The 13341-nt window shown below is 39.6% G+C and overlaps 1 protein-coding gene across 2 annotated transcripts in view; it reads left to right on the forward strand.

Annotated features, from left to right (window-relative positions):
• The window catches only part of KCNQ5 (potassium voltage-gated channel subfamily Q member 5), a 529926-nt gene that overhangs the window by 468020 nt on the left and 48565 nt on the right, over nt 1-13341 (forward strand). For both annotated transcript variants that reach the window (XM_019749337.2, XM_019749338.2), the window contains one exon: nt 6740-6960. In XM_019749337.2, coding sequence (XP_019604896.2) covers nt 6740-6960 — 221 coding nt within the window. The remainder of the gene's footprint in view (nt 1-6739; nt 6961-13341) is intronic.

The following is a 13341-nucleotide window of genomic DNA, read 5'->3' on the forward strand; positions in this document are numbered from 1 at the left end:
TCAAAGTGTAACTATCAAGCGTCCGCTTCTCAATCCAAAAATGAACCTCCAGTCAGCCATCAAGATTCAAAAAGACTGCCACCCAATTTTATTTTTTAATTTCATAATACTTATGTGTACATGAAACATTAAAATTTATTTTGCATGCTTGTGACTGAGGTTGTCAAAGATAACTCACCTGTAGGTATGAATATATATAGGACAACTAACCTAAGTTATGGACTTAGAGAATCACACAGAGATTCCTTGCTTCTCTGTGGATATTGGGCAAAAACCACCTTGAAACATGTCGTGTGTGTACTATTATTTAGCATGCATGCCTTACTTAATGCATCATACTTCATACACGTAGGTCTTTTAACCCCCAAATATGTGTCACATCACCCTGTGTAAAGCTCTGACAGAGAATGTGCTCAGTAAATAATTCTTGGATAGTGTAATAAAATGTCTCTGATCTCAAGTAGTTCATGTAAAGCAAGAGAAAACATCAACAAAAATGGAAAAGAGGAGAAATATAAAAGACATAAAATGAAAAACATTTCTATAATCTGAAGAAAAGAAGCTGACGCTCCCTTTTTAATATTACCTTAGCTTTCACCTTGTGTTCCATAAGCAGTGAAATTTATAACATTGTATAATGACTGCAGAAAGACTAGTGTAATAACAATAGCAACCATACCATCTCAATAAATAGCAAATTTTCCCTTACTCAACCAAAATATGCACAAAGGAAAATGAACTTATAATGAGAATTCCCCCTTAGCAGAGAGCAGATCTGGTTCCAGAATATTGTTGATTAATGCTTGACCTGATTTCAAATTGACTGATGAAAATCAGTCAAGTGCAGAGCCTTTTGCTGTTTGGGTCCATTGGGTTATTGATGATTCAGATAAACAAAATAGATCATCTTCAGCCAACTCTCCTGGTATCTCAGAGCCTGGAATCTCCTAAATCCTTCCTCCCGGTTATTCATTGTGTTAAAAACTGGGAGTAACCCAAGTGTAGATGAGGGGTACAGCAGCCAGTACCCCTCTCCTAGTGCCTGGCACTCCCTCGCTGTGAAAGACAGCCACATCTGTAGATCAGGCCCTACACAGAGAGGTTTTCCTCCTGCAGACTAGATTGAGGCATCACACCCTTAGTTAACTAGGTTCCCTGCTCTGGAATATTCTTGTTAAAGAGATTTTGTCTTTCTGCACTGAGGTTAGGATATGTTTAAACAAAATTCATCTATGACATCTTAGGCCACTAAGGAAGACATCCAGTTCTGAGATGGCTTTGCATTGTTTGTGACAGATCCAAACATTTTCTTTAAAAATACAAACCATCAGTCTCAAGAAGAGTTCAACTGAACAACCGTGAAAATAATGTTTCTTGAACTCTCTTTGGTAGCGGGTCAGACACAAATGACTGTTAGTCTCCACTGAGCCTGCTCTGCTCTTCCTCCACTGAGACCATAAATACAACCTCTTCAGCATCATTTTTCATTTGTTTTCCTCTGTCTTCCCACTTCTAATCTCGTATGTGGTGGTGAATGTGTTTATTAATTTTATTCTAATTAATCATCCCATTAAGTCATTTTTCCAACTCATTTTTTAAACTGGACAATTTTCTTTGTTTTTAGTATAAATTGTCACTTTCAGAGAATAGAATTGACCTGTACACCCATGGAGCCAGATTAAGCCAGTATTGTCACCTTGAGTTTTTATGTCCTCTCCTTTGCTCCTGGATGGGGAGGTCAGTTAGCCATCAAGTGGTTTGTGAGTTAGTCATCACACTGGTACAGGAAGACTTTTCCTTCTTCCTACCTGTTAAGTTTTTATTGCTACAGAATAGATCGTACCATCAGAGGTTTGGGGATTATCTGTGAAATTCACTGCCTCTGTTTGCCCCGTCTCCTTAATCAACTACTGTTGGCTATATGACTGCTTCTCAGTTAAGCTGCCACCCTCGCAGTCTATAAGGTGTTAATACAACCCTGTCAGACTTCTTAGTAGACTACCGAAAGTCACTTTAACAGGCACTTCTGAGACTGTTGTAAAGATGTATGTCTTAAAAAGTTAAAGCATAAATGATATTTTTTATTACATCACAATCTTGTGCTGTGACCTGCTGAGTGCTTTGTCCAAATTGCTCCTATGCCGTGGTTGGCTTTATTAGGTTCTGAAGAGATGTGTGGCTTTTAGGAGAGAACTCTAGAACACTGAAGGAAAAGACTGCGTTTTCTTATATTTCTTGTGCATTTGTTTTCCATTATTTAAATTCCCTTTCTTCTGTGTGCAATGACTGACCTGCATGTGTTGTTAAATTAAACTCAGTAAGGCTAGACTTTTTGTTTCTCAGCGTAGTCAACTTGTGTCCTTATTAGCAAAATGCGAGATTGTTTCAAAAATAATGTTTTCAAAACAGTCTCTCCTTCTGTTCACATTTATTGATAGAGGGAAGGGAGTTAGTCTTTTAAAAACACATCACAAGATTTAAAATAAGAAACATTTTTTTAACAAATTAGCAACCTAAAAATCTTTCCTTTAGTGTTTTTTTTAACATGTATTCTATCTGACCATTGGTTTCCTATATTAATTGTAACTGCAGGTGTTTTCATACAAATCAAGAACTTACTTTTTTATTTGAAAGCAATTAATGTTATCAATTTCATTGATTCCTATAAATATTTACTTTTTAAAGTTCTGAAATAGTTTGTTCCTCAATCATTTATGCGATGCTGCATTGCTATTAGTTGTAAGGGTTGCTGTATTCTAAAATATTTATATTCTTTTCATATGACTCAGATGCTAACACATAGACTACCATCATTTGTAATGCCTGTTTCAAATCTAATTACTTCAACCTAACCATTAAGAGCATTAAATATGTTTCAAGCAGCACGATTAAACTACATAGTCCTTACTGCTTAAATAGTTTGTATACTTATATCTGAAAAATATAGTCAAATGACTTTGTTTTTGAAAATGGAAAATAAAATCCCTCAGCACTTTCCTGGTGGTGAAATGCTTAGTAATGTGCTGCTCTATTTCCCTCACTCCAGTGAGTTCTGTAATAATAAGCAGAAGCTCTTCAGAATGTACACCTCATGGAAGCAGAGGTACCCAGCATCCCAGCTACTGACATGAGATTTGAGAATGCCGACTAACCACAGGTGCATGACCAGGTTACACCACCACCCTACTTGAGCCCTGTTCAGAGACTCACTCTTCCTAAGGACTTCTTGAATGAAGTTTTCAACCCGCTTGTAATTTCCCTTGTTGCCTGTTGCCTGCTTTGATACTCTGTACCCCAGGGATGTATTGTCCCATTGGCAGAGTCCCGCGCAGTCCTGGCAGTCAGCCCCTTGGCGCCTCCTTGTGGTGAGACAACTGCTGAGCTGCTGCACGCACTGGATGTTATGGCTCAGTTGCCATATTGTGCCTGAGGCGAGAATTTGTAGAATGCTTATCCTATGAAGGGCTAAAACCCTAATTAAGTATAATAATAATTACAGCATTCTAAATCCAAGAGGATTACTGGGGGGTTACAGTGATGCCACACAGTTCCCTGGCAGGGAACACCCAATAGTAGACTGCATGCTGGGCCCTTGGAGTAACGTGTACATCTGGTTCCTAGAGAGGGAAGAATGCCCTTGCAAAGCGGGTGTGCAGCCTCCCCTGAGTATAGTCCTCAGCTGGGACTGTGGGACTGCAGACTAAGAAAGATGCTGCAAGGACCACAGGGACCTTTGGGCTACTTCCTCCAAAGAGAGACCTCCTTGTTGGTCTCCTGGGTGTTAACCTTGGCATTCTTCCTAAAAACACTATGAACATAAATCTTCAAAAATCATGTTTATAGATGTAACAACAACCAAAAAAAAAACAAAAACAAAAAAACAGGAAAATAATGAAACCTTCAATGGGCCAGTGAAGAATCTGTATTTTTTTAATCAATGTGTGTTTTCAATAACAGCCACCTAATCAGTTTAATAGCCATCTAATCAAGATGCTCTGTTGATTTCCAAAGGGAAATGAAGTAGAAAAACTAATAAAAGGGAGCTTTTTGTAAGAGGACACAAGAGATCTTTGCCTTGGAAAAGAAAATTTTGCCTGGTTAAAAAGTTCTGGATTGCAATCTCATTCTTAACTTTCCTATAATTATATAAAAAGAGAGAGTGAAAACATTACATATTTTTTTCTAATTTAGTGTGTGATATGTTGAGTTCACTTTAAAATAGTTCTTGAGATTTTTTTTTAATAGACATTGGCACATATTCATGTAGTTTAGGACAAAAAGGGAAATGGTACCTAGAACTCAATTTATATCAACTTTAAGTGCTTTAAATGGTAATAAGATTCAGAGAATAATATTATTTCCACTTTCCATTAATTCTTAAAGATAATATCAAAATATTTCAAAGGGGAAATTTTTAAAAATATTTTCAAAGGAGTAATTGTTTTTAAATATTTTATTATTATAAATAAGCGATGGTGGATTTGATGATGATGCTCATTTTAGATTTTCTTTTTTACTTTTTTTTTGATAACTGAAATTTTTTAAAAGGAAAAATTAAATTTCACATTAAATGGTTTATTGATATATTTATCAGCTTCCTGTACATTTAGTTGGTATAAGAAATAGATATATCTTGAAAGCCTGAGACATAATTTGACATTAACTAAACCCTACTTTCTGTAAGTAACTGACATCTGCTAGTTACAGAAAAGGTAATCGATTAAAGCATAGTGAGAACACTTGTAATGATAGTTACGTCGACTTAAGCCATTCATTAATCTAAATAAAGGTGCAGAGGTGAGCCTACAGTCCTGAACCAGATCATCATAAACTTCAGTGACGGAACAGATGTGCTGAGACTGAAAAGATATTCGAAATTTTTAGTGAAAAAAAACAGAACGAAACAAAGAAAAGCTTGAGAAAAGTAGACATTTTGGGCACTATCCCTTGGAGAATTTGTTTAAATAATTTGAAGGCTTTGGATGACATGGAGAACCTAGCCTGAAAATAAAAAGATGCAGTTTTATGATGTTATTGTTGCTGTTGTTTAATGTAATCTACCATTTAATCACACACTTGTCAAGTACAGAAAAAAGCCTCTATGACTGATGGGATTGTTTTAAAGAACTCTTGAACCCACCTGACCCCATCACAAAACTGCCCAGCCTGTTATTTGCATGTGCCTTCAGCTACTCATGCTGGATTTAGCTATGTCTGCATTTCAAAGGAGAGCTGTCAGCTGCATGGTCAACTTGTTTATTGTTACCAGGACTCTGATCACCATAGTTCATTATTTGATTTGTTTTCATGTAAACACGCATAAAACATGTTGTCTTTTTAGAATATCATTTGTTAAGCCACTAGGCATGGAAAAATAAATGTTACTCTTTCTTGTTAGCTACAAAACACATAACAACTAAACACATTTGCTGTTGGCATGCTGCAGGTGGGGACACTGGACGTGGTGGTAAGTGGGAAAGACAAGGCCTCCACTTCACCTCAGATAATCCGTCTCCATGAGAACGCTACCTTCCTGCCCCACAAAGGCTGCAGCACAGCTGCGAGTCTCAGCCTCTCAGAATAGCTGCTCCCCGGGATTCCCCTCAAACCCATCGCCCTTCATGGCTTCAGGCCCTGGAAAATCCTGGGCCTATCACTTGAAAATGAATTCACTTTCTAACGAATAACACAGTAGTTTATAAATGAAGCAAGAACACAAACAAAATGGATACACAAAGCTTCTTACACGTTCATTGGATTCCCACAAAAATCCTTTCGCTATGTTGTTATTTTTGTTTCCATGTGAGAGATGAGGACTCCAAACCCCAAGTCTGTGGGATTCCAACCTGCCCTTCCCAACACCTTACACCATCTCTCGATTAAAAAAGTATAGAGATGCACTTCAGATTTTGCTGCTGTTGTTAATGCTTCCCTTATCAACCCACAACAGTTCAATCCTAGCTGGCATCTGAGAACTGAATGTCTGAACAAATATAATTTACCAGTAGCTGCCACAGCAAATCAATAACCTGTTTAATAGCAGGAAATTGTGTTGGTGAATATAACGTTTCACTCCGTTAATCATTCATCGCATTCATTATATGTTGGGGCTGTTCTAGCCGTGTGTGGTTTTGTCTCACAAGAATTAATGTAAGCATAAAAGAAATGTGGTGTTAAGTGTTGTATGTATAATATGTGTGCAGTGCTGCCAACGGCTATGAGATTGCATGAATTTATGGATATCATAGTCTTGCCTGGGATATAAAATGCATGCAGAATGTAGATATTTATGTATATGTAACTGTCTCCCTGTTTTCCTATAGAAATGTTTAGAAATTACAAAGAGAAATCCTCCCAAGTTTTAAAAAAAAACACCTTGTTTTACATCTCAAAAGTTGAGGTTAAAGCTAAAATCTGTTTTGAAAGTGAGTACCAAACCAGTTCCTGGTATGTCCAGTGTAATTGTGCACAAACTACTGTACTTGACCTCAGTCCTTTCTATGGTGAATGCAGGAAGAGTGTGTATACATGTAGTAGGAAATTGACTTCAAATGAATGCAGAGATTAATTAAACCTTAAATTTTCAATAAGGGAAAAAATATATTTCTATGGTCCTACTTGCTGAAAACATTTCATTTTTTTAAAATATATGACCGTATACCATGTCATCAAATTATTTTCCTAAGTGGAGTGGAAGAAATTGCTTGAAATGGAATAATTGTGCCTCTGTTGTCCACAGTCAGAAGCTAAGTTTTAAGGAGCGAGTACGCATGGCTAGCCCAAGAGGCCAGAGCATTAAGAGCAGACAAGCCTCAGTAGGTGACAGGAGGTCCCCAAGCACCGACATCACAGCCGAGGGCAGCCCCACCAAAGTGCAGAAGAGCTGGAGCTTCAACGACCGAACCCGCTTCCGGCCCTCACTGCGCCTCAAAAGTTCTCAGCCAAAACCAGTGATAGACGGTAAGCGGTTTTTCCATAATCATGTTTAATTTGATAGACGCTAATGAGTGAGATTATGAAGTAATTAATTCTCCATCATACCCCTGGAAGATAGAAAGAAACAACCCCAGAGAAAGAATTGTCTGTTTGTTGTATTGCAAATTTATTCCTTGCCTTGGGCAAATGTACAAAACATACGTTTCCTTTTGGAAGCAACTTTGGCAGCTCAAGCTAAATTTCAGAGAAATCAAACCCAATGTTGTTAATCCTTCACTCGTATCTACAGCACATTATTATTTCTCAGACAAGGTCTGTATCAACATCGACGTGACTGCCCTTCTGAGGTATGGGTTATATCTGATCAGCAGAGGCCCACGGCCCAGACGAGCAAGTGCTCTGTGAATGTCTTAAAACACGCTCAGAAGGGTAACAGCACCTCTCAGGACAACATTCCCCTTTCTACTACGCTCAGTCCACCACTGAGACAGACACCACCTGCCTATCTTCCCTAGAAAGATTCCTGCTGAAAGTTCTCATCTAATGATAAGTGGAAGCCAAGGTCTTCTCCCAAGAGGAATTAACCTATTTTTTATTTATCGTACTCTGTGGCAGAAGTTTACTTGCCAACACATTTTATTAAGTGCCACATAATTTTCATGTTTATAAAATAAAACATTTTCTTTTTCATTTAAGATCAGCGTGGCTTTCCTTTTAAGTATGCCTCCTGGGATCTCTTATACTGGGCAAAGAACCAAAATCAAATAGCATCTTCCATTAATGCATAAAAACTGCAAAGGCTATCAGTCCTTGTGTTCTCATTCCCTAGCATAACCTGTATTTTCCCAGGCCCTGAAAGCCTGAGGGATAAAATTAACAACGAGGGGTCATAATCACAGTGATCTCAGACTCCCTGCAGTGAAATCCCTGGAACCTCAGCCCCTGGGTCCCTCCCTGTCCATCCCTACATCCTTGGGGATGTCTCCCACTCTCAAGTAAGCAACATGAGTCCCCTCTTCACACGTCTTCATTCTCCACAACCTGATGGGTGCCAGGCTCTCCAAGTAGACACCTAGCGGCTGACCCAGTGCAGCTCTCCCGGCCGTGCTTGCGGCTCCCATCCCAGGTGCAGCACATGCTGATCCTGCCCGGCTTCTCGCCACCTATCACTGTGCTAAGGTAGGAAATGCCCTCTGCACCAGCACTGGACACTCCCCCATCAACCCCTGTGTCCTGAGTCCCTGGCAGCACAGATTTTCAGTGTCCTCTGGTTTCCACACTCTCCTCCCTAGGAATTTGGCTGAAAGCCCATGAACAGCTGAGTCAAGAGTTACCAGTTACAGGCTTTGTGTTGCACTCAAAATAGACTTTCTGAATATAAATGAATGTCTCATTTCTGGAAGGCAATTTGGCAACATATATCAAAAGCCTTTACATATGCCTAAGCTTGGACACAGCCCACCCACCAATTCCATTTCTAGGATATTATCAATACAATAAAATAATATTAGACATTAGGAGTAATGCTATAAATTAAAAATTACTGGCATGGAAAAATGATCACAAAAGGTAAATTGTTCCATTTTTGCTGTGTGTGTGTGTAAATTTATGTATTTATAGGAAAAGCTCTGGAAAGATTTACAGTGTATGAAGTTACCTCCAAGTGCTGAAGCCATAGTTATATTTTGTTCCTTCATTTTGTTCATCTGTATTTCCTATTATTTCTATAGTGAACATGTAAAGCTTTTTTTATAAGAAAGCAAAAGAGGATTTTCTACTAAAAAATCGGGCCTTCCTTTCACACACTGCCCTCTCCCCTTCGCCGACTCTGAGGGCCCTTGTTCTAACTGGTAGTCACCAAGCCCCTCTCCCTAGGTTGATTTCCTCCCAAAGCGTAGAAGAAGCACCAGGTCTTAGTACTGGAGACCAGCCTTCATTGAGTGTAGACGTGGGTTGCCTAATGAGGTTTATCAGCTCCGATACAAATAGAGCTGCTGTATGAGGCTCTAGGGCTGCCATAACAAAGTCCCACAGACTAGATGGCTTAAACAACAGAAATTCATTTTTTCACAGTTCTGGAGACTAGAAGTCTGGGATCTCCTTGGCTCACAGATGGCCACCTTTTTCCTGTATCTTCACTTACTTCATCTTCCCTCTATGCATGTCTGTGTCCAGATTCCCTCTTTTTATAAGGACACCGGTCATATTGGATTAGGGCCTACACAAATGACCTCATTTTAACCAAATTATCTCTTTAAAGACCCTATTTCCAAATAGGGTCACATTCTGCCGTACTGGGGATTAGGATTTCCACCTATGAATTTTGGAGGGATACAGTTCAGTCTGTGACAGACCTCCAGCTCACTCCCGTCACAGTATCCCTGCACAAGCTGGGGTGTGTGCATATCTTTAGCCCTAGCCCTGAGTTCCCACTGTGCTAGAAATATATACATCACCCACAATGGCTCCATACTCTTCCAACATGGGCTTCAAAAAGCATTCCACTCTATGCTATGAGGTCCTTACAGTTGGCTAGGCACATCTAAATATAAAATTCATGGAATCTGGATTCTGAATATGAAAAATGAATTCTAGTACGTTTGGCCAGAGGGAAAGCATTTTTCAAAGACTCCTAGAGTCGATGCTATCCATCACAGTATTTTCAGTTACTGCAAAGATGTCTCAGAGGTCAGACAGAAACAGAAGTCCTAGTCTCACAAATTGGAAAGGTCTCCTGCCATTTTCCACATCATTCCATACAAGTGCGACTTTGTTTGGTTAGAAAGGAGTTGCTTTTCTCTGGTTGATATCTGTCTCAATTGGTTTTGAGTTCACCAAGTGACAGGAGGCCTGATTGCTGTACTGTTGCAGTAGCTTTGCTGACTGCCCACCTGGAAGAGATCATCATTCCTGACTCGTTTTTTCCAATAGTCCGGAATCTTTATCTCTGGTTTAACTCAGCATTAGATCTTGGGAAAACAGAAGTTCTATTTTTATAGAGAAAAAAAAAAAAAACTCAAGTAGCTTCAATTGAAGTAAACTTTACTCCTGAATTATCCATTTTTATTTATAGTGCCTCCCTAGGTTTTAAGTATTTCTAAATTCCACTTACTACTCATAGAAAATAATATAACCGTACAGCCAACTCCCAATTATTCCAGATCTATTTGCTCATTCACATCTCAGGTTCTTTTCTTCTACTTCTCTTTCCTTTACATATTTTGGGCTTTTCATTGCCCATGAACAGCTCAGGGTGAGTGGATGAAGAGTAAAAAGAATAATGGAAATTCAGATTGGCTTTTAAGTTAACAAGTAAGTTACATTTGGAAAATAATGGACCTATAATTAAATGATACTATAATAGAAAAACAAAAGAAATCTATAATTCCTGTGAAATCTGATACCCTTTACTACACATGGTATTATTTTCATGATTTAATGACTCTTACTAAAGGTTATTAAATACCCCGTGTTGTTTTCTTTGCTATAATTCTTCATGAAATTTACATATTACACTTAAAAAGACCACAGTTGTCTCCTAATATTCCACATTCATGTGTACCAGAGAAGTGGAAAGTAGTAGGCAGATGTGGAAGGCAGAAATTTACAAATGGCAAAAAGGAAGAAGTAAACTATAAGGGACAGGTGTAGTGTTGCCATAGCAAATTTATTTTGACCGATATGATATGAATAGTATTTTTAGTTTTTAAATCCAATAATGATAGATAGAAATGTTTTATTAGTCAATCAATGGTATTTAAGCCTCTTGATATAATTTTTTAAATTAAGTAGTACATGACTTTTAGATTCCACAGGTAAGTGAGACCGTGGAGCTGTTCTCTCTCTGTGTCAGCCTTATGTCACTCAGCATAATGTCCTCCAGTTTCATTCATGTTGTTGCAAGTGACAGGATATCTTTCTTTTTTAAGAATGAATATTCCATCGTATAATTATACCACAACTTCATTTCACTGTGTATGTGCATATCAGATCATCATGTTGTACACTTTATAAAATAAAAAGAAACTGGGTAGGATAGAAATGACATTCTTATCTCAATATGTAAGAATAATAATAATGATAAAAGTACAGTTATTAGATCCTTCTCTGTGGCAGATATTATTCTAAATGCTCTACTATTATTTCATTTAATTCTTCTAATACCCTATTATTAGCCCCAATTTCTGGATGAGGAAACCGAGGCTTGAAACTAAGTAACTTGCCCTAAGTCTAATAGGTGTAAGTAAGGGAGCCACAATACACACCTAGGCAGTCTAATTTCACAGTCCTCCTGTAGGCACATTCTCAAATGTGCTCCCAGATTCCATATCAGCTTCCCTTTAAGCATCTTTCATGTCTTCTTTTCCCCTGCCACCCCTCCTCCCCCACTGCTTTCACTCTTCCATCTTCAGCTGGTCAGATTCCCTTCCCATTTAAGCCATTTGACCTTTCCACTATCCCAGCCTGTCTTTCTCCCAACCCAGCTGCCAAATCTCTGAACTACATCACCTTTAAAGACTGCCAGAGCTAGCAGATTAGGCAAATTGGGGAAATGGTCTTTAGATGGCCCTTCTCTGTTGTATCAAATATCTGGGAAGAGACTCAGAATAGCAGTCGTGCTGGTCTTTGTCTGTTTACCCAGGAAGGGAGGGAGGCAAATGGTGAGATCATCTGAGGCCTGTTTCATGATGCAAAAGGTAATGTCAAGAGACTGACCACTGTCAACAACAGACGAGTGCATGTGGCAGACTACAAGAGAAAGGAACACCAAGCAGCCAGAATCCATAAGAATGAAACTAAGGTAGAGCTAAGGGAAAGTCCAGATTTCTGGTGACTAATTTGCTACCAAGGAGGGCTATACTTGCTGGACCCTGCTGCACTTGGGAATGCCTTCCTGAATTACACTCCGAGTACAGTAATCTTTATAGAGAAGGGTAAGGAGGTAGCTCCACCTTATAGAGCTTTAAAAAAAAATCTGTCCCCCATACGTGTATAACCTGCATATTTTAACATACTTAACATTGTTTCCACTTAAGGGGAACATATCAACTCTGGGGGGGGCAATCCTCAGGGTTCATGCTGGCTGCTATGGGAGGTGCATTCTCACCAGGTGTTTATGAGGAAGACTAGCCCGACCCTGGCTGCAGGAGATGTGTGGGGTTCACCTGAGCGGAGTCTGGGTGGGCTGACGATGCAGAACACCTTCCGATCGTGGGGGTCCCTTGAGGCCAGTTCCCTTGTTCAGGCACTGCTAATGTCTCTTCTCTCTTCCATGTTTTTTTCTACCCTCAGCCAGTTAGGATGCATTTGGCTGTGGGGCAGATTCACATCTGAGAAGCAGATTCAAATACCTTAAACAATAATGAAATGTATAAAACCCCGTAAAAAGAAGGTCAGAGGTAGGACAGCTCCCAGCAAGGACCATCGGGGTCCCAGCTTCACTCCTCTATGTTTCTCGAGTCTTCTTTTGACTCTGCCGTTCTCTGGACCACATCCTACCCAGGTAGGAAGCAACATGGCTACAGTAGCTCCAAGCATCTTATCCAGACATAATACTTTGAGAGACAGAAAGGGGACCATCTTATATTGGTAACTCTTTTTAAAGTGAGGAAAACTGTCCATTCGCATCTTTGTTTTGCAGAAGTGGGTTTTATGCCTGAAATGGCCACTGGTGAGGAGAATGGGCATTGGCCGTCACCAGTCGGGATCCAGCACCTGAATCTAGGGCCCGGTGCCTCTGAAGCACATGGGGGGAGGGGTGTAACTGGATAGATTTGAGGAGTTACGTTCAGAGATTGGTTATTGGGAAGCAACCTCTAGTAGTGTCTGGTACAGCCAAGAAATATTTTCTACTTCATGGTGAAAGTGAGGAGGAAGAATGCCCTTAAACATGTTTTCTCCCAAATAATCCGCCTATATGTCATTTCTGTTCCTCTTAGTGGCTATGCTTTTTAAGCATAAAAGCCAGATTTGGAATTCTTTTTTTTCTCTCCTTTCTTTTGCCACATAATTTCCATGAGACAATGAGCACAGACTGGCCTAACTCCTTGAATTTCCAAAGGACAAAATGGGTGAAGGAAAATCTAGGGGAAAGTAAGTGACTTCACATTTAGCTAATACAATCCCTCCTCACGTACAGTGAGCACGTACACTACCACCCAGGGGAAACAGGGGCATTTGCCTCTCTCCCCCGCTCACCAGCTCAGGATGCCACACTCCTCAAGCTACTTGCCTTGGGGACTCCTTCTTCCCTTTCAGGCGAATGATAACTAACTTGGTCTCCCCTAAAGATGTCAAAAGAGTAGAAATGCACAGTGTGAGCTGCTGGAATCCTCAACTCCTCAAAGATAGTTAAGTCCAGCCCCTTCCCCTCTTCTTTAACCTCTGGTTCTGGATCCACCGGTC

This window comes from Rhinolophus sinicus, linkage group LG05, assembly GCF_036562045.2.
Source record: "Rhinolophus sinicus isolate RSC01 linkage group LG05, ASM3656204v1, whole genome shotgun sequence".
NCBI lineage: Eukaryota > Metazoa > Chordata > Mammalia > Chiroptera > Rhinolophidae > Rhinolophus > Rhinolophus sinicus.